The 22,926-nt window shown below is 34.9% G+C and overlaps 1 protein-coding gene across 10 annotated transcripts in view; it reads right to left on the reverse strand.

The window, feature by feature from the left end:
• The window catches only part of Kiaa1109 (KIAA1109 ortholog), a 176,273-nt gene that overhangs the window by 133,608 nt on the left and 19,739 nt on the right, over positions 1-22,926 (reverse strand). For all 10 annotated transcript variants that reach the window (XM_040754477.1, XM_040754482.1, XM_040754479.1 and 7 more), the window contains exons 11-20: positions 21,713-21,863; positions 20,851-21,007; positions 20,215-20,293; positions 16,363-16,454; positions 14,044-14,161; positions 8,649-8,804; positions 7,849-7,946; positions 6,328-6,506; positions 6,075-6,181; positions 5,029-5,237 (exon numbers count right to left, since the gene is read on the reverse strand). In XM_040754477.1, coding sequence (XP_040610411.1) covers positions 5,029-5,237; positions 6,075-6,181; positions 6,328-6,506; positions 7,849-7,946; positions 8,649-8,804; positions 14,044-14,161; positions 16,363-16,454; positions 20,215-20,293; positions 20,851-21,007; positions 21,713-21,863 — 1,346 coding nt within the window. The remainder of the gene's footprint in view (positions 1-5,028; positions 5,238-6,074; positions 6,182-6,327; positions 6,507-7,848; positions 7,947-8,648; positions 8,805-14,043; positions 14,162-16,362; positions 16,455-20,214; positions 20,294-20,850; positions 21,008-21,712; positions 21,864-22,926) is intronic.

Raw genomic sequence — 22,926 nt, forward strand, 5'->3', positions numbered from 1 at the left:
TATAGAGTTGTAAAGCCCAGTTCCAACAAATAGATCTGCAAAACACTACCACACCTAAGATTAAGGAAACAATGAGAAAGGTGGTAGTCTGCTGTGAGATTGTGTTTCCTAGTAATGTCAGAAACAACACCCAGAAGTCTCACCAACTTGACTGCCTGAACATGAGCTAAACAAGGACAACACCAATAAGCCCACCAAAGTAGACAGAAAAAGCCCATGAGGCCTCAAACCAACAAAAGAACTACAGGCAACTGAGAAATGCTGAGAGCAGAAGAAATAGTCTTCTCCAGGGAAGGGCACACTGATTGGTCATATTTAGGAGTATGTGTGTGCGTGCGTGCATGCGTGTGCACATATATGCATACAATAACAACGAAATAAGTTTATTAATTTGAAAAACAAGGAGGAATATCAGAGGATTTATAGGGAGAAAAAGAAAGGTAAAACGTAATTATAATCGAGAGAGAGAAAGAGAGAGAGAAGAGAGATACAGCTATATTGGCTCATCCAGTAATCTTAAATACCTAAAAGACTGAGGCAGGAGGACTGCTGTGAGTTCAAAGCCAGCTTAGGCTACAAAATGAGTTCCAGGCCAGCATGGGCTACAGAAGGCCTATCTCACAAAAAACAAACAAAAGTCCTTAGCCTGCCAAAACAAAGAAAACAAGCAAATGGTAGAAGTAATTCATGAACTTCTACCCAATTCTCTTAAAAATATTTTAAATAAGGAACATACATAGCACATAAAACTTTCATCCATAATTACTATTTGCTACCATTAACATGATATGACTATAAAGAATAAATTTTCAGCCAGGCGTTGGTGGCGCATGCCTTTAATCCCAGCACTGGAGGCAGAGGCAGGCGGATCTCTGTGAGTTCGAGACCAGCCTGGTCTACAGAGCTAGTTCCAGGAGAGGCTCCAAAACAATACAGAGAAACCCTGTCTCAAAAAAAAAAAAAAAGAAGAAGAAGAAGAAGATTTTCTTCTTCATTACTGAAAAACAGAAAAGTAAATCAAGCTAATTTTATTAATATTATTACTGGCCAACCTTATGTCTTAACAGAAGAAATGACATGAACCTTCTTTATTTTTTTAAATGATACAGTACTTACAGATGTGAAGTTTCAATGACTGAAATAACTTTGGGCTGATATAGTTATGTTGTCCAACTCATTACTCTATATAGTAGTTTGAGATTTTAAAGCATAGATCCTTTATGTTCTTCTTAGAATTCCTTGTCAGTTGATAAAAGCAGGACCAGTGTTTTGTGGATCTGACATCAGTTTTTCCAAACACAATCAAATATAGAGGGTTTTTTCATATATTATTTAGAGTTTCTTTGATAGTTAAATTGTATAACTAAGAAAAAAATCTCAGTTAAATGAATCTTTACACTTCTCATCTACATATGTGAATGTGATGTTTGATGTATAAATGATATAGATAATACCAAACTTTAAAGTTTTAACATGGACAAGCAGCAACAGAACAGAACATAATACACATTTTTTTTAAAAAGGTAAGGATATTTAAGATAGAACACCATCTTTTTATCAACATGATTTGATGCTTTCTAGTTCACAAAAATCAGAAAACTAAAGAACTACAAAGAAGCACTGAGTTCACTGGACTAGACACATTTTTGCCTAACATATTAAATGTATATTTAATATCAAATCATGTACCTTTATAGCTTCTTTTAGATATTTTATACAAGCTCAAAGTTATTAGATGAATTCAAATTCTACAACAATTTTTGTGAAAGACAAACTTGATACCACAAAAAAAATCTGTATCAAAACAGCAACAGGACAAAATTTTGGAGTAGAAGTTATAAAGTATGAGCAAGTCACACACTAATTTTTCTGTATTTTAGTTTATTTTAGTCATATTCAAACACTGTTGCTGAGGCTGCACATAATGAGAAAACTTTAGGGACAAGAGAGGGGAAAAGGGGCCCATCATCCTGGAGACTGGCTGAAACTTCTCACCTCTCACAGTCAGGAATGCCAATACAATTAATATTTGCTATGAAGGGTGCCTGTAGGGAGTGGTTTTATGTATCTGTAAGCACTGACCACTCCTGTGTGGGTGTGTTCATGGGTACATAGAAAGTACAGCTAGGGGGAGGGGACTCTCTTTGGGTTTCGGTTTTGACCTGGAGAGCAGTGTGTGGACCAGCTTTATTAGCTTTTCACGTAAATGATTTCTCTTTCAATAAATATCAGAGGACATCCTTAAATTTGTGTAGTTTAATATTTCTTCTTCAGCTGCTTACATAAATAATATTTCCTGACACAGAGTTATTTTAAATAAGAATGTTAAAATAGCAATGTTCTATGCTTGATGCCTAGGCAGACACTGCCTTACTCATTTTCCCATGAGTAAACCTGCAATTTTATAGGCATTTCAGATAAGACTATGAATTTCCTACAGTATTGTTGTGTTTGTTTGTTTGTTTGTTTGTTTGTGGGTTTTGTTTTTATCTAAACACTCTGTACAACCCTTGTCACCTATGGATTTGCCTTATCAACTTGCAATCAGATCTAAGGCATCTCAGAAACTACCTCATGATCTCTTGGGCATCCCCTAGCAGCTCAAGATATAATTTTGGAAGGCACCTGTGAAGGTTAATCTTCATTTTTACCTGATGAGATTTATAAATACAATGGAAATATATATCTTTGAGTTCATCTATGAGGGTATTTTCAGGAAATTTTACCGGGCAAAAAAGACCCACCCTGAATGCGTATGAACAGGATGCAGCTCAACGCTATGCCTGTGGTAATAGTAATGAAGCTACTAACACTCACAGTGGAAGGGTGGGGTTGTTACAAGACCCTCACCTAAGACCCTGCTCCAGCTGTACATGGTTCTGGAAGGTGCTACAGAATATAGGATGTGGCAGGTTGATTAAGAGTGGGGAATATTTAGTGGTACAGCTTTTCACAAATGAAAATGCTAGAGGTGGGACTTTACAGTAGTATAGCTACCTTTGAGTTCCCCTTGCTTCTGTTAAATAATCCCAGTAAAACCACTGGTACACCAAGCCAGAGCTAGATATACTCTTTTCTTTGATCTGTTGGTGACCTCTCTATCTGGGGTCAATGGTTTCATTGTGTCTCCTTAGGAAACAGCATTTAAGAAATTTCCATTTAACTAAGATTTCAATAACCAAATCTCTGCAGTTGTAAAACTGAAAGGGGGGACACTATAAAATTAGATCCACAAAATGTCCTTGTCACAAGTAACTCTACTGCTGTTAAAGAGAATTTCTCTTTGATTATCAGATACCGTTTACATCCAAAAGAAAAATAAATGGGGGGTAGAGGAGCAAAACGAGGTTGCAAACTCCTGAGAAAAGCAATTTCATGGAGTTCATATAACTGACATTAGAAAGCTGCTCTAATCATAAATAGCACTGTTAGCTATACAATACGATCTGACAGGTTATAGCATTTATTAGAAATAATAAATTAGTGAGCTATAGGAGCCATTTTTAAAGTGTGATTTGAATATAAAAAGAGTAAAAATATATGTTCTTTCCAGAAATACACCTGGAATATTATGTGAATGATCATCCTACAGGTATCAATCTAGAAGTGCCATCCAACTATGCAGTTAAAGAAGAAAAGTTATGCCAAAAAGAAGCAGTCCTGGATTCATTCTTTACTCAAGAATATAATACACATTTACTTAAAATGTATTAATTTAGTTTACTCTGAGATAAATTATAGTTCAAAACTAGAATATAGCTCAAAAGAAATGTTAGCTAATTATGCTCAAATTGAGTGATACTTCTGTTATATTAAATATATATTTTAATATACATTTTACATCTGTCTCTCCTTCAACTTATTCCTTTAGCATCTATCCCTCTAGCGACTATTACTAACTGAATGGCTGGCTGACTTAGAAAAATGCAAATAGATCCGTATCTTATCACTTTGTACAAAACTCAACTTCAAATAAATCAAGGACCTCAACATAAGACAAGATACCCTAAATCTAATAATCTAATAGAAGAGTAAGCAGGGTACTTATTTGCATAGGAAAAGACATTTTGAACAGGACACTGGTAGCACAGGCAACAATTAATAAGTGGGACTTCATGAAACTGAAAAGTTTCATACAAATCAGGAAGCTATAAAATAGGAAATGGCCTTTACCAATTATAAATATGATAGAGGCTTATTATTTATGTTATAAAGAACTAGAAAAGTTGAAAACCAAGAAAACAATTCAACTTAAAAATGGGGTACAAAACAAAGTTCTCACAGCATGAAACACAAATAGCTAAGAAACACCTTAAACATGTTCAACATCCTTAGCCATCAGGAATATGCAAATTAAAACTATTTAGATTTCATCTTACAGCAGTCAGAATAACTAAAATCAATAAAAACAAAGGACAGCTCATGCTGGTGAGGATGTAGAATAGGGAGTACAAATTTGTATAACCACTATGGCAATCAGCATGGTAGCTACTCAAGAAGCTGGGAATAGATCTACCTCAAGATCCAGCTATAGTACTTTTAAGCATATAAACAAAGGGCTCAACATCCTTCAACAGGCACGCACACTTGTTCATTCATGGCCATTGCTGCTCTATTAATAAAAACAAGAAATTAGAAAAGTCTAGATATCCATAAAATGTTGAATGTATAATAAAAATGTGATAAATTTACACAACAGTAATATTCAGCTGTGTTTCTTGTATTTTGGTTTTTTGTTTCTAGTTTTGTTCATTTGGTTTTTTGAAAGAAAGTAAAACAAAGGAAGAAGTATAGGGAAGGAGGGAGGAAGAAAGAAAGAATATAAAATTTGGTTTGTAGGAGAATCTAGGAGTAGTTCAGGGAGGGAAAACATAGAAAAAAATAAAAAAACCTGGCTATTGGGGTAAAGTAGTTCAGTAACATACATACTACCTCAACAACAATTTAAATCATCTAACTGGCTATTTCTTGAGGCCCTAATTTTCTATTATCACTGCTAAGAACATATTGAAAATATTTTCTTAATACCTTTATACACAAGAAGGCGTTTAACAGAGGTCCATAGAGAGTTATCTGAGAATCTGGGGACAGTTCCATTTCTACATGAAGTTTGTCAGGTGGAAGTTCTGAGGGATCAACAGGAGGGCGTGGTGAAGTAGAAGGAGAAGAAACAACTCTCTCTGATGTTTTCTGGGCTGGCCTTAATACAGATAGCATTGTTTCTTCCATTTCTGACACTGAAATAAATTGATGGAAGTGGAAAGATTAGTGTGCCAGAAAAAATAAAATGATAAAAAATTTCATCATGCTTATATCAAATAATCATAATATTGTACCTGTCATATTTAACAAAAACAAACCTGTAAGTCCAATAATGAAAATAAGCAAAGAAGTTGAATGACATACAGGGAGAAATGCATAAATAAGAATTTATTAAAAGTTTCTATTACACACAATGTTTTAAATCCCTAAAATAAAAATTCAGGTAACAATTAGGCACTGACTATATCTAGGCATCAAATTAAACCTGTTTTCACATAAACAGCTATTGAAATATGTGTGACATTTACTAAATACTGTATGAATAACTACAAAAACTGTTTTTTGATACATAACAAATTGGAAAATACAAAAAAATAGAATCATTTTAACTCTTGAATTTTTTTCTTGTACTCAGAAATGCAGCAAATTAGCTTTGATAATCCAGAAATACATGACAATTATAAATCTGCATTAAAAACTAACTTTTTTAACTTATTGTCATAATATACAATATAACACAGTACTTTGTAGTTCAACTTTTTTGTTTTTACTTTGCTGGACCCTGGAGAAAAGTCTTTTTAACTCTAAAATAAACTAGCACAAAGTGCTAATAAGGATTAAATGGGGTAATAAAAGAAGACTGCCTGATTCAATTTTTGATACAGTGTAAATCCTCAATAAAAATTATATACAATTATCTCAAAATACAAGTTCTTATTATTTGAGAATACATACCTGTCAATTTTATGTTCAATAAGTATCAATTAAAATATCAGCTGTTTCAAAACAAAAATGATATGCAAAACACTTACATGACTGTTTTAGCTGTTCATCTGCTTTTTGTGGATAAATTGGATGCCAGGTATAATCGATGGTAAGCATGACACTTGGGACAGTCCAGCATTCAACCCAACCAGCCCTTCCAAATAAACAACAACAAAGATCTGTTCAGAAACTTATTCCTCAGTTGTATTAAAACACTAGTTGCAGAGAAAGCTTACTATTTGAAAGGAATTTCTCAATCTAGATGCACAAAATACTGAGACCACTATTTTATGCCCTTACTTTTCCTGAGTAATGTTGCGCCATTTTGGTTTAACTGTTTTCTGGCCACTCTGACACTCAGCAGGAATACCAGTTTCAGGAGTCATTTTATTTGGGTGACAATTCTTTACCAGCATAAATAATGAATATTTACTAGGGTGGCAATCTGGTAGAAATAAATGAAGATCAACATCTTCTCCCTAAAAAATAATTTATAATAAAAATCAGTACATAAATATGCTAGCACACTGTACACTGAGATCTTTACATAATCTTGAAAACAAACTGAAAATTAAATAATAAAATTTAAATAGCACATTTCACACTGAAAAATCAGATAGATATCTGGAATAAGATTTACAAGGACTACAATTAAATCCTTATTGAAAAGTACAAAACAGATATTACCGAAAACAGTGTATAGTTTCCAAGTAACAATAAAAAGACTATATTCAATAGTTGTTTATGGATATTACATGATACTCAATTTAAGAAAAGCAAAACTCTAATATGGGATCAGGTAGAGTATCTTCTACATTCCTTAACTTTTAAATAGCCTAACCATTAGACCTTGGTTGGGTTTTACTTTTTCTTATGGGTTCTCTATTCTTAGCTTATTTCAATGCCTAGTTCCTCAGCGATAACATAGTAGAATAAGGTGGTTAAAAGAATGTTGCACCCAAAGCTACATTGTCAGGGTTCAAAATTCAACTTGGCAACTCACTAGCTGCATGAAAGATTACATATTTTATTATTCTTAGCTTCCCTTTTTGATGGGTCTAAGTAGTTCAGAGTCTCCTCAATTTGTAATCTTCCTGTTTCTGGGTTCTAAATACTAGAATTACGGGTATCATGACCAAAACATCTCAGTTTTCTAAGACACAAATACAGATAACTACACCAAGAAGGCTTTTTGAGAACTAAATGAGTTACTCTGTATATAGCATTCAGAACAGTAGTACATTTAAAAGGGGTGTTAGCTGTTCCTTTTATTATTGATATTTTTACTACTATGATTCAAAGAATATTAAGATTGGTAATGATTGCATATACCTTAATATTAGATAAAATTTTGACAAAACTTTGAGCTTAGAAGTATGTAACTGCTACCTTTGTAGTGAAGGCCAGGTGCACTTCCCAGCACGGGAGGCAGAGCCAGGTGAATCTCTGTGAGTGCAAGGCCAGATTGGTTCACATAGTGAAAAAAGTACTTAAAGTTAATCTCTGAATGTATGGTTTATCTAGAAATCAAGTATGAGGAAGTATAAAATTTGTTTATAGTATGTTTCAGATGGAAGGAGTTCTAACAAAAAAATTAAAGAAATTAGAAATGATTTCTAAGAAATTAATTTGTAGTTTTCTAAGGTCAATTTCTTGGGGTTGTTAAGGACAGAGGAGGAACACTGACACTAAAGCTACTAACCACTGAAGGAAACTACAATCTCGTGATGGCAATGGGATGGGCAAGAGCACACAGAAACTCTGGAAAATCAAGTATACTAATAAAACTCTGGGATAAACAACACATCTAATTATACGTACTCTTAAAGAGAATCTCGTATTGCATGTAGCTGGAACAAAGTCCGTAAAAGGCAAAGAAAAGTCAATGTTCAATGTTTCCCCACAGGCTGCAAGATATACTACAAAAAGAAAAAGTATATCTACTTTAATGTCAACAAGATTTAAATAGCAAAACTACATTACATGTACAACTAAATAAAATGAACTGTATGAAAGCATAAAAATCTAAAAACAATAATGAAATATCTCAGCAGATAATATAGGAAAATCAACTCCAGTTATAAGTGAAAGAAAAGAGAAGATTCATGGATAAAGGGTTGTCATGAGATAACCTGTTAGAAGGGCTTTAATAGGAGTTGTGTCCCTGAAGAAGGAACACCCTAAGAGAAATATTCATCATGTATAGCACTGGGTTGGGAATGGCTGTAACAGGGTGAAAATGAATTGTCAGGATTTCTGATTCTTAAATTTTTAGGAGATAAGAAAGCTTTGTACCACTTATATAATTTGGCCTCATCTACCTACTGAGCAGGCTGGCACTTATAGGACAATATTTATCTTGTATCTAAAGGGAGCTTACTTTTTCTGCAAAGGCCTGAGTGCTCGATTACCATAGGCACTTATCAAATTTTGTCTTAAGGTACCAACTGCAAGGGCACACTGCTTGGTTTTTTTGTTGTTGTTGTTGTTTTTTGGTTTTTGTTTTTGTTTTTTTTTTTGGAGACAGGAAAGAAAGGAGGTAAGAAATCCATTGTATTTTAACACTTGTTTTTGTTGGCACATCTTAACGAGTAGATTAACCAAACTTGTACCATTCTTACCATTTTCCTGCTGTTTAGTGGAACAGTCAATCCAGTTGTGTTGATTAGCAGCCCAAATCATTTCGAATTGATGAAACATGATTTTGAAATTCCATGTGTATGGAACAAATGAAAAAATATCTGGAGCATTATCACTAGACCAGTCTTGAATCAAATCTAAAAACAGAGAACACAAAGTAAAATTAAATAAACATGCACGGGTATGTGTATGCATTCACATGTGTGTGCATACACACATACCCTAGTTAAGCAAAAATACATTATTTTGTACAGTTAAAAAAAAAGAATCTTTATCCTTGCAAAATTGCTTCTTTGAATCCTCTTCTTATTGTTTTTATTTCTACCTATTTGCTATTTGGGAGGCATGAGGGGACTGCTTTGAGTGAAAAATATCTCACTTTAACAAACTTTCTTAATAACAAATATAGCTAAGCATGATGGTGAACCCCTTTAATCCTAACTCAGGAGACCAAGACAGATAATCTCTGTGAGTTCCAGACCAGCCAAGGTGCATAGTGAGACCATGCCTTAAAAACAGGGAAAAAGGGGGGCTAGAGAGACAGCTCAGCGGTTAAGAACACGGACTGATCTTCCAGAATACACGGTTTCAAATTCCAGCACCCACATGGCTGTTTAAAACTGCCAATAACTCTGGTTACAGGTGATTTAACACCTTTACACCAATGCACATAAAATATAGTTAAATAAATAAGTAAATAGACAAATAAATAAATAAAAAGAAAAAAGAAACACCACAGACCTTGAAAGAACAATACTCAACATCATATGGAAAAACACAAAATCTAGAATAGCCAAAACATTCCCCTACAAGAAAGGAACTTCCGGAGGCATCACCATCCCTGACTTTAAGCTCTACTACAGAGCTACAGTAATGAAAACTGCTTGGTATTGGCACAAAAACAGACAGGTAAAATGGAATCAAAACAAAGATCCTGATATTAATCCACACACCTATGAACACCTGATTTTTGACAAAGAAGCTAAAATTACACCACAGAAAAAAAGAAAGTATCTTCAACAAATGGTACTGGAATTAACTGGATCTTGATAGGAAATAATCAAACTAAGGGCTGAAAACAATAAAGTTGAAACAAAGAAAACAATACAAAGAATCAATGTAACAAAGAGTTGGTTCTTTGAGAAAAATCAACAAGATAGACAAACCGTTATCCACACTAACCAAAAGGCAAAGAGAGAACATGCAAATCAACAAAATCAGAAATGAAAGGGGGACTTAACAACGGACACTGAGGAAATTCAGAGAATATTCAGGTCATTACTTTGAAAACCTGTACTAGCCGGGCGGTGGTGGCGCACGCCTTTAATCCCAGCACTCGGGAGGCAGAGGCAGGCGGATCTCTGTGCCTTCGAGGCCGGGCTGGACCTACAGCCTCCAAAACAATACAGAGAAACCCTGTCGCGTAAAAAACAAAAAACAAAAAAAAAGAAAGAAAACCTGTACTACACAAAATTCAAAAATTTAAAGGAAATGAACAATTTTCTGGATAGGTATCACTTACCAAAATTGAATCAAGAACAATTAAGCAATTTTAAAACAAGCCTATAACCCCTAATGAAATAGAAGCAATCATCAAAAGTGTCTCAACCAAAAAGAGCCCAATGGAGTAATACTTAGTGGGGAAAAAAAAAAAAAACAATGGAATCTTGAAATTTGCAGGCAAATGGATGGAACTAGAAGAAACCATCCTGAGTGAGGTAACCCAGTCACAATAAAGACAACAATAAAAACATGGTATGTACTCACTCATATATCAATTTTAGACACAGAGCAAGGAATTACCAGCCTACCATCCACACTGCCAGAGAAGCTAGGAAACAAGGAGGACTCTAAGAGAGACATATATGGTCTCCTGAAGGGGAAAGGGACAAGATCTCCTGAGCAAATTGGGAGCTTGGGAGCATGGGAGAATGGCAGTGGGAGCTAGGAGAAAAAGATGGGAGAAAAAGAGGGGAGAGGAAGACACGACGGAGCAGGAAGGTTGAGTCGGGGAAGAACAGAGGAGAGCAAGAAGAGAGATACCATAATAGAGGAGTCATTGTAGGTTTAAAGAGAAATCTGGCTCTAGGGGAATGTCCAGAGATCTACAAGGATGACTCCAACTAACAATCAAAGCAATAATGGAGAGCCTACCTTAAATGACCTTCCCCAATAATGAGATTGATGACTACCTTATATGCTATCCTAGAGCCTTCATCCAGCGGCTGGTGGAAGCAGAAGCAGACACCCATAGCTAAACACTGAACTGAACTCCTGGAATCCAGTTACAGAGAGAGAGAGGACTGATGAGCAAAGGGGCCAAGACCAGGCCAGTGAAACCCACAGAAACAGCTGACCTGAACAAGGGGGAACACATGGACCTCAGACTGATAGCTGGGAAACCAGCACTGATCCAGACCACCAGAATGTGGGTGTCAGTGAGGAGGCCTCAGCAATCTACGGGGCCTCTGGTAGTAGATCAGTATTTTTCCCTAGCATACAAATGGACTTTTGGAGCCTATTCCACATACAGGTATACTCTCTCAGCCTAGACACACAAGGGGGAGAAGGGGGGGACTAAACCCTGCTCCAAAAGATATGATAGACTTTGAAGATCCCCCATGGAAGGCCTCGCCCTCCCTGGGGAGTAGAAAGGGGATGGAATAGTGGGGGTTAGTGGGGACAGGGGAGGAGGGGAGGGAGAGAGAACTGGGACTGTCAAGTAAAACAAGCTTGATTCTAATTTAAATTAAAAAATAAAGAAAAAAAACCTGAGATAAAATTTGTATAAAACAGAAATTTGAATGGTTTAATAACTTAGGAAATGAATATAGTTTCTAAGTAAATTTATTTGACAATTTTTATTTTAACAAATCTTAATTTAAGTTCTTCTTCAGTAGTAACTGAAATGGTACAAATAGATAATTTCTACTTTAATAAAACCTTATTTGAAATTTTATAATATCATTATGTACTATTGTCTCCACACCAGCTTCTATGCCATCTTTACTGATAAATATTAAGAATTTGGGTGAAAAATATTTTTACTTACATAACTGAAACTTAATTAGGTTTCCACTAAAAGAGACAGTGACTTCAAACCGTTTAACAGAAATCTCTGTTCAGCTGAGACATCAAATGGATCCAAGAAAGATGAAAGTAACATACTTAATCAAAAGGCCCTATGACATCACCTATCACCACAGTGGTAGTAAGCCAAGGCAGACTACAGAAAACTGAATGTTAGCAGTCACACAGCAAGAAGTAACTCAGCAAGAAGTAACTCTTACAGAAGACTATGGTACAATAACCAGAGCCTAAGAAGTGATTGCCAAAAATATTTTTATCAACATCTGCAACAAGCACTTGTTGTACTTTAATAGCACTTTTTTTTAGATCAAAAGCTGCTGATATTACCAGATGGTCTTATCAAATAATGTGATTAGAAAATGAAGCACTTTCTTTATAGACAGTATGTTAAAAATTAATCCTAGGTATACACCAATAACTTACTTTAGAACTAAATTGTTAAGTAATAACCCATAAAATGTCAATCAGTTGGTATTAGAGCTTTGTACTATTCCATTATTGGTCCCCCCCATTATAATAATCAAAGCCAATCTAATTATTTCCACAAGAGGCTTCAGTTTCCACCTTTGTTTGACAGCTTTTACTCCTGGGGCATTATATTCATGATAAAACTCTGCCCCACATCCAAATCTCTAAAGAACTAATTATTTTCTTGTTACAAAAGGCAGAAGAATCACTGCTGGACTCATATGAGCTCACATAGTCTGAACTGACAACCAGAAAGCCTATATGGGATCGACCTACGCTCTCTATATATATGTAACAGCTATGTAACTTGTTCTATTTGCAGGACTCATAACAGTGGGAGCAGGAGCTATCCCTAAAGCTTTGGCTGGCTTTTGGGAACCTATTCCTCTCACTAGATTGCCTTGCCCAGCTTTAATAAAAGGGTTGGTGCTTATTCCTACAGCAACTTGATATGCCATGCTTTGTTAATACCCATGGGAGGCTTGTATCTTTCTGAATAGAAAAGTGAATTGGGAGGGAGGGGCAGAAAAGTGGGAGGAAGGAATGAGAGGACAAGAAGAAGAGTAAACTGAAGTCAGGATGCAAAATAAGTAAATAATTTTAATTATAAAAGAAATTAATAACAGAAACACCAAAAAAGAATTGATGTTGAACAAGGGGCATTCCCTCACAACAGCTAGAAAGCTTATTTCCTGTAAATTCAGCCAACAGAAGAGAAGGAAAAAAAAAACAACTCAGACACCTTGACCAAGGATACTCACTCAAGGCTGAACCACTATTAACACATAAGAGGCAGCCTTTTAGGAGAATTAGTAAATGTAAAAGGTACTCTAGACATTACTATAATGTTGCCATGTCTTCCAGAATCAATATAAAATGGACAAATGTCACAATTAACCTGAGAGATGAGAGATGAGAACTTAAATGGTACAAATACCTTATTAAAAAGAATGAATTGTAACAGGTAAAGCATAAGAATTAGAGTGACAAAAAAAGTATAGAAAAATCTGTTCTAGTTAAGGAACTGTGTAATTGAGTACTTAAAAGTAATAAAGCATTCAGTTTAAAGAGCGACTTTAAAGTAAATTAGTTTAAATCATGAAGAGTTCAGCTCTACTCTATTTTTAGCACTGCTGAAACAAAAATGAAGTGCCTGAAAGAAAGTAAAGTGTTAAGCATCTGAAACTAGGAAAAGTTTCTAAAAGATTTAAACAGTAGAAGAGCAGTTGTTGATCCTAATAAATCGGATCAAACTCTGTTGGGACTGAATTTCTAGAGCCAGAATTACAAAAGCTACTAGATTTGATGTAGTAGTATTTATATTATTCATAGTCCCAGACTACCTGTTTTTATACTTTTGAAATATGAATTCAACAAGAAGTTTTTGGGTTTTCTTTCAACTATGATGCACTGACTTAGTTCACACTAACAGAAAAGACTGAACAGGAACTCTGAGCCTAAAGCAACATATTTGACTATCTGAGTATACTATTGTAGATGACTTATTTTATTTAATAAAGTAGAAGAGGAAGCAACAGGTTCATGAATGCTTTACCTTTTACTAGCCTGACAAAAAGCAACAGTCTAAACTGAGTTCTTTCATTTGCTTCTAAGCTCAAAATTAGATTCATATTTTTATTGTCTTTGGAGTAGGTGAAAACAGAAAATTTGTATTAAACAGTCCTTGATATTCTTAGTCTAAAACAAATTAAGAAAGCATAAATCATATCACTAAATCCTTATATTAAATATAAAAGTAAAACCTATAGAATATAAATAAGTTCACCATAATAAATCACTCTATTTACCAGAAAATACCTGTAAAGAAGTTCTTCTGTGCAAAGATGAAGTGGTAGGTGGCTTTGTAAACCTCTAATTCACACTGCCATGTCTGTGGCATGTTCCAAATTCTGGGGTAGCTGGCATTGATGTGAAACTGCAAAACAAATGTTAGAGTTTAAAATGAAACAATCCTAACAGCATTACAAATGAAGTCACACACACTAGTGAGTACTTAAAACTTATTTTTCCACTGAGCTGAACAGAAGGTGTCTTTGAGACTTTTAAAACTGCTAGAGCATGAGTGGCAAAATTAAAAACAAGAAAAAAAGTCAATGAAATGATTCTAGTGATACTCTGCTATATTTCTACACCAAAGCCTAGCAAAATTGTTATCAGAGAGGCTTCATCCAGCAACTGATGGAAGCAGGTACAAAGAACCACAGCCAAACATTAGGCAGAGCTCGGGAATCCTGAAGAAGAGGACAGACAAAGAAGGATTATAGGAGCCAGAGGATTCAAGACACAAGAAAACAGCCCAGAATCAGCTGGGCTCATAGGGGCTCACAAAGACTGAACTGAATATCAGGAAGCCTGCATGGGTCTGACCTAAATCCTCTATATACCTTATGGTTGTGTAACTTGGAACTCATAACAGTGGGAGCAGTGGGCTGTCTCAGACTCTTCTGCCTGCTTTTGGGACCCTTTTCCTCTTACTAAGTTGCCTCATCTAGCCTTGATATGAAGGAATGTAACTACTCCTATTGCAACTTGTTATGCCTGGGAGGTCAGCCCTTTTCTGAAAAGAAATGGGAGGAAAAGTAGATTAGGGGGAAGTTGGAGGAGAAGTGAGAGGGGAAACTTCAATTGGGATGTAATATATGAGAGAAGAATAAATTTAAAAATTTAAGAAAAAAAACTGCTCTAGCAAAAGGTCAGTATTCCTGGTCAATACCCAGATCTTTGAAATACTTTAGTTTTGATGTGGTTAGAATTCTCTGAGAACACAGACTCATGCTCTACTGTCAGCAGCACACACCAGCTAACTAGCTAATGTAGCAGGTAACAGACCATGTCCCTGATTCCTCCTTTGTTACTTGTTAATGTAGCAGGTAACAGCCATGCATACCATCAAACAATCTGACCCTGGCATTTCTGCATAGGAAAAAGCTGCCTGTTTGGGAGTAGCAATGTTTTACACAGTCCCATTTACCATCAAGAGCCTGAGAATTCTAAGAAGTGTTGAACTATAAAGAATACTGATTCTGATAGACAGATTTCAATACTAGATTGTTATGGGATAACAGATTTCCTGTAGTAATTTTCTATTATTCATAGACTAAGACTACATGTTCTTATGAAATATGAATGCTCCAAAAAATGTTTTTTTTTTCAACTATGATGGCATCAACTTAACAGAAAAGACCACAGAGACTTTCAGGCTAAACTAGCATACCTGACTATTTGTGAATGCTGACATAGATGATTATAATTAACACACATACACATACACACACATACTTTATTTTAGGAGTTGTAAAATTTTCTTCTTAACTTGTAGATTATGTGTAAGATATTGACTTAAGACAAGTAATTAAGAACCTTATGACATCATCTTATATAAATGAGTTATTGGTGGATACCAAACATTCTACATAGTGGGGTTTTGTTATTGCTACTGCCTTTTTTTAAAGTGCCAGATTAATGAGTATCTTAGTCTGAAATTTAAACTGTGGGCACTACCAAGCAACCCAGGGTACCTCAATTTCTTCCTTTAAAATTTAATCACTTACTTGCACAAAAGATAAAATTAGTTAAGCCCTGAGAGAAAATCCAACAGGGCCAGAACATATGCTCAAAAATTCTTGTACTTAAATTTAGGAGAAATAAATGAAGTTTAAAAATAACATTCTAAGACTTTTGGGGCCTTACACTCACTTCCTACATATAGAAGTAGAGTAATAAGCCAGGGGGTGGAGGTGGGTGGGTGGGTGGGAGGGCTGGCGCATGCCTTTAATCCCAACACTTAGGAGGTAGAGGCAGGTAGATGTCTGTGAGTTCCAGACAGCCTGGTCTACAAAGCAAGTTCCAGGATTGCCTAGGGTGTGACACAGAAAAACCCTGTCTCAAAAAAACAAAATAATACAAAGAACAAAAGAAACAAAACAGAAAGAAAGAAGCAGAACAATAAAGAAATGACAAAGGCAGTATTAATCTACTTCTCTTCCAAAGTATGGTATAACTAGAGTACCTACTTTGCAGTGCTTTAATAAGAAAACATATTTTTTTATTTTAACTGGAAAATTAAAACCAAATCTGTATCTAGTAAAAGAATGCATATCTTATATTTAGACTTACTGCTAACATTTCTGCCTCTAAAAGGGTCCGATATTGCATGCTGGTAGTAGCATCAACATGTAATAGTTGTCCTTTAATTGCAGGGGTGTAGCCTAGTAAATAAAAATATAAAATTTTAAGAACTAATAAAAACTATACAATTATAATTTGTGTAGTAGAAACTATTCAAAAAAGAAATCCCTGAGAAACAGCTTAAGTATACTTCAGTGAAAGAGACCTTGCTAGCGTAACAAGGGCTCCTTCTCAGATCAGACTGCTCTGAGAAAACATCATCACCATATAATATCTACTCTGGTTTGCTTTTGAATGTGAACCCACAGTGGTCTCTCAGTACCCATATGGGATGGTGTCAAGATCCCACACTTAAACCACAATCTATGATGCTCAAGACGTCAAAGTATTTCATATTATTTTATACATTCTCCACATATGCCAAATTATCTCACTTATAGCTAATATTTAATACAGTGTAAACACTATGTAATTACCACTAAACAGTAATATTTAGAGAATGACAAGGGGAAAAGTATACAGTACAAACTCAATTTTATTTAAACATTTTCATATTGCAGTTGCCTGAGTTTATGGATGCAAAGCCTATGGATATGAGGATTGGTTGCATAAGTTTACTCTCAAAGAAACACATTTCAAATATTAACACAGGCCCTATACTTTTTCTTTATCCACTGACTGAAGTATATATTTTTTTCATCACCTTTTGCAACTACTCCCTATATAAGGACAGTTGCTAAATATCATCTATTTCTCCTATAATGACACTTTCACATCAATAATGGCCACTCTCAGTACAAGCAGGACAGTTTAAAATGCCATTTCCTTTCTTCTTTTTCTAAGAACATTAGTTGTATGCCACTTTTCTAAAAGTTTTATCACTAGTCCACCACTCACTCTGCTATTAGGTTTTCTTTTCCATTCCAAACACCTGAATTTGAAAACTATTTTAGGCTTCTGTGTGTTTGAAGTCATGTGTTGTTTTTTTCATGATGTCTAAGTCCATTCATAGCTCCACAGAGTGATCTTAAAACCCACCAAATTCTTTTTATAATTTTTATTACATTTTCTTATTTGGGCATGTCCATGTGGAGGTCAGAGGGTAACCTGTGAGAACTGGTTCTCTCTTTCCACCATATGGGTGTATGAGATACTGATTCCTCAGTCCTCACTGGCCTCCTTATCTCAATGTGCCAACATCTGTACAACAGCTATGCACTGTAAAATGACATAAGGGTGTTTACTATGTGCATTATTGTGCAGGCTAGTCTTATGTCAACTTGACACAGGCTAAAGTTATCTGAAAAGAGAGAAACCTAATTGAGAAAATGCCTCCATAAGATCCAGCTGTAAAGATTTTCTTAATTAGTGATTGATGGGGGAGTTCCATCCCTCGGCTGGTGCACCTGGCTTCTATAAGAAAGCAGACGGAGCAAGCCACAGGGAGGAAGCCAGTAAGCAGCACCCCTCCAAGACCTCTGCCTCAGCTCCTGCCTCCATGTTCCTGCCCTGTTTCAGTTCCTGTCCTGACTTTCTTAGCAATATGGAAATAAAAGCAAATAAACCCTTTCCTCCCCAACTTGCTTTCTGGTCATAGTGTTTCACTGCAGCAATAGAAACTCTGACTAAGACAACTATCAACTTAAAGATTTTTTTTGGAGTATTTAGTTTGCCTGCCTGTATGTATGTGTACCACATGTGTGCATACTGCCCTCAGAAGTCAGAAGAGTGTTAAAGATGCTTTTAAGCCACCATGTGGTGTCCCCAAAAAAGGGACAGCAGGTGAAATGTTTTTAATTGTGGAGCCATGTCTCTAGTCCCTGTAACATCAACTTAGAAGGCCAGAGCATTCCCACATTTGAACCATTATTAATTTTGTACAACCTTCAACGTCCTTTCTCCCCTGTGATACACAGTGTAATTAAGGTATTTCTAATAGGTTTTTCTTACCAAATAACAACTATGAATCAGGCAGTGCTAGAGAATCTCAGTTCTCTCCTTCATGGCCTCACATGACTGTTATTTTAAAGCTAGCTAATATAATGGCCAGCTCTTCACAAAGAAAGAACCTAGAGTTGGGCAGGGTAATTATTATGCCATCGTCAGTCATTGTTTCAATAGATTATTTAAACAGGAAAGCCCAAATTCTGTAGCTTTTATGTAAATACAAGTCAACCTCTTTTTCTGTCTTTATACAGCAGCACCAATATAGGTGACAGAAACAATATAGGAGAGCTAAATAAAATACGTATGAATAAAATTAATGGCAGTTATCCATTAATGGCCATTTAATGATCTTAAAATAAGAATACACTGCTATTCTCTTTACTCTCAAGAAAGTGACTAAGTACACCACAATTTCATCTTAATTCTCCTCATTAAGATGGGAATAGAAAAGCAAAATTTAACCAAAAGCATTTATTCATGTTATTGATGAATTTCCCAAATTTCAAACATCCAATTAATTACTGTAGATCAGACAAAATTGTAGCTGTAAGAGAATTATTTAATATTTTAAATATGCACTGATTTTTTTCTTTCTCAGAACTGGGAAATTACCCATCTTATTCTATGAGAAAAAAATTTTACAAACATTATGTCCCTCAAAATTTTAAGCCTACTTATCAAATAAGTACTTTCAAATCCCAGGAGCTGAAGTCAGTACTAGACCTGTGAATGATACAGCATCTACTCTCACAGTATGAAAATCTAACTAGAAAAATACTGAGCAAATTATGTTTAGTCCTACAAGAAATGTGCACAATGTAATATAAATACAGAATTACAACACCTAACAAGTCAAAATTTGTTCTCTCTAGATACTCAAATAGTTACATAATAACTTAAATTACAGGTAAATTAAACCTTAAAACGAGGCTCTCATCTGCTTATGGGTACTTCAAAACAATTTGAAACAGAACCATCACATGATCCAACAACCCTATTATTGGGTATCCAAAGACAATGAAATATGTATACTGAAGAGTCATCTCGGTGCCCATGTTTAATGGAGCACCATTCAGAAAAGTCATGTTATGAAAACAAATTAAGTATGGTTATCTATCAACAGATGAATGGACAAAAAATATGTGAAACAGAAATCTAGTCATTTAAAAAAAAAAGATGAAATCCTATCATCTATGACAAAATGGCTCAAATGAAAGTCATTATGTCAAATGAAATAAGCAAGACACAAAAAAAGATGTGATCTCACTAATGATCTCATTAATGCATGAAACTTAGGAAAAAAAAACAAATACTGAGCTTACAGAATTGACGGAAGAATAGCAACTACTCAAGGCTGGGGAGAATGAAGACAAAGGAAGAGTTGGGAGTAGCTGAACAATGACTACTCAATTATAGACAGGAATTGTAAGCTGACTCAAAGATAATGAGAATATACTGTCTATTTCAAAAAGCTCAAGGAAAGCCTGTCAGCATGGTGGTTCCAAGCTGTGAACACAGCACTTGCAAGTCTAAGGCAAGGGTATCTCAAGTTGTGTTCAAGCCTATGCTGCCTCAAAAAAGGAAAGAAAGAAAGAAAAAGAATTTTTTCTTTAGCAAAGCTATAGAATTTTAAATTCTTTGACCACACAGAAGTTATAAATGTAGAAATACAAGTTTACTTTGATTTGAACATTGTAAGTCTATATACAGGGGTTCAAACATCACATAGCACCCAATAATTACATTTTTATGTTATCAGTAAAAAACTAAATTATATTTAAACTAAAAGTTAAAAAATTAAAAATAAAGTGTTACTAATGCTAATCTGAAAGGACTAACTATATTAACATATAAATTATGTCAGTAATCATTTTAGGCAAAATAATAACTTACCATTTTCTTCAACTGTCATTGGAATATTAATTTCTAAATATGAGCCGGCCCCTACATTTACATGTACAGCATTTGTTTCCTACCAAAAGAACAATATTAATTTACATGAAATCAATTGTACTTATATTTCTACCATTTTACTTTTAAATTACCAAAGAAATACAAATTTGAAGTATTAAGAATTTGGAAAAACTAAGGTTCATTATTTATACCCGAAATGTACTAAAGCAATTTAACAAAATACAAAGGAGAAACCAGAAAATAACTTAAAAGTTCATTGTTGCCGGGCGTTGGTGGCGCACGCCTTTAATCCCAGCACTCGGGAGACAGAGGCAGGCGGATCTCTGTGAGTTCAAGGCCGGGCTGGACCGACAGCCTCCAAAACAATACAGAGAAACCCTGTCTCGTAAAAACCAAAAAAAAAAAAAAATTCATTGTTATTACTATTGATCATTAATTTCTTTCCATTATTTCGCATTTAATAACGTATTATAAACATAAAATGAACAAAATTATTTAAGGAGTTATGGGGAGCTCAGAGAAATGAAGCTAAGCATAGAATTATGACTCAAAAAATACTCTGAAAAGTAATTTTCAAATTTTAAATACTATTTTCTAGTATATTATAATAAATACCCTGTTTTTAGTAAACAGCAAGTCAATGGTAGCATCTGCAATAATATTCATTCGTAGTTCAAATGCAAGGATCTGTCTTGGTCTTCCAGGCTGTGCAATCTCAGAAACTTTCAGAACTTGATAATCAGGTGGAAAGAAAAACTTCCATAAGCAATCTCTACACAACAAGGAAAAGGAGTAATGGCTGTTAGTCAAACACAATCATCTTTGAAAAGGGACCAAAATCATATTATATCCTATCATCCATCTTTCCAGGAGAGTAGGGAAGCAAACATGAACAAAGCACACTCAACAGTAAACCTTGTGATTTAATGAGCTCTAAGTCTGAATGAAAAATACACTGGAGTTCTCTCTCAGCAGGGAAAACCCGCTAGAGAGAGTTGAGAAAGTGACATTCTATTGCATTAAGTACAGTATCATTTTTCTCTACATAATACTGACTGGTCAGTCTCAAACATGAATTTTTGTGCCGAGAGTGGTGGCACACATCTCAGGAAGAGGCAGGTGGATCTTCGTAAGTTTGAGGCCAATCTGGTCGACATAGTGAGGTCCAGGAGGACAACCAGGGATATGTAGAGAGATGCTGTCTCAAAAACCAAAAACTTACAAAAATTTAACTTGGGATTTTGAGTAAATATGTACTGACATTTTTAAGTGTAGCAAGATTAAATATAGTTTAAGAAGAATCACGCTTTATTCAAGTAAAAAAGTACAAAAACATTTCATGTTTTCTTTTTAATGCAACTGTTCACCAGGACCCCCCTGAAAAAGCTAATTTCTCCTAAGATTACTAAAGACAATTCAAATAGAGTTAAGCTCATTACTTAATATAAACTGTTAGAAATATAATCCACTCAAGTACCTCTGCCTGTCAGCCCAGGGTCCATAATTAAAATCTGTTCCTTTACCACAAACGATATCTAGTCCCCAGCATGGAGGTAAGTCTTGTAATTTGCAATCTTCATTGCTTATTTCTCCTTCTATACTCTCTTCTGTTTCTTCTGGAACAAGTCCTACATTCCAAAATATAGAAAAGCAATTAGCTAAAACCACCATTAAGAAGCGTCCTTAGATTAACAGTTCAAATGTTTTAGTCTCAGGTAACCTTACACTTAAAAATTTAAGAGTCCCAAAGAGATTATTGTTTTTGTTTTGTTTATATGTTACATATCAAATATACTATACTCAAATTTAAATTCCATGACTTTAAAAAGGTTTTATTTAAACAATAAACTTACTATTTACTTATATAAGAAATAACCTTCAAAAAGTATAAAATAAAAAAGTAATTAATAAAAATTAAAGTAAGTTTCATCTCAAGAAAAAAATTTAAAAAACAACTATATTTTCAAAAACAATTTAGTGACAAGTGTTTGTATTGCTCTTTACAACAACAGGTATCAGCGACCAGCCAAACAGAAAATAGGTAGTGTCTCATAGCTGCTCTGCACTTACCTATTGTTAAAAGGCTCTGAAGCAGTCTGGCCTCAGGTATAGATGGAAAAGGATGAGACATTTCAATGGCCTTTCATAAATAAAGTTGGTATACTCTGATACTAGAGCAAAATTCAACAAGCGGCACTTCTAAAAGACAGACTACAGTGTAGACCCTGAAACTCACTACTCTTCACTCTCTCACATTAAAATCTACTATTCTCTCTTGAATTCTGAATAAACCTTTTATCCATGCATGACTCTGTAATACTACGTACTGGTCATTTGGAAAAAAGTGATTCACTGAGTCATGTTCATTTTTATGAATATTGGCAAATTTATTATTAAACTTTTCCTAAAACCTCTTTAATATCACTAACAGTTTCATTAGAAAAGCTGTTAAGCTGGAAGTTGATGGCACATGCCTTTAATCCCAGAACTGGTGAGGCAGAGGCAGGTGGATCTCTGTGAGTTCAAGGCCAGCCTGGTCTACAGAGCGAGCTCCAGGACAGCCTCCAAAACAATACAGAGAAACCCTGTCTCGAAAAACCAAAAAAAAAAAAAAAAAAAGAAAAAAAAAGAAAAGCTGTTAATACTTAGATGTTGTCAAACAGCACCAAAGTTTCCAAAATTCCAATTTTC

Source organism: Mesocricetus auratus, unplaced genomic scaffold, assembly GCF_017639785.1.
Source record: "Mesocricetus auratus isolate SY011 unplaced genomic scaffold, BCM_Maur_2.0 Super-Scaffold_100011, whole genome shotgun sequence".
NCBI lineage: Eukaryota > Metazoa > Chordata > Mammalia > Rodentia > Cricetidae > Mesocricetus > Mesocricetus auratus.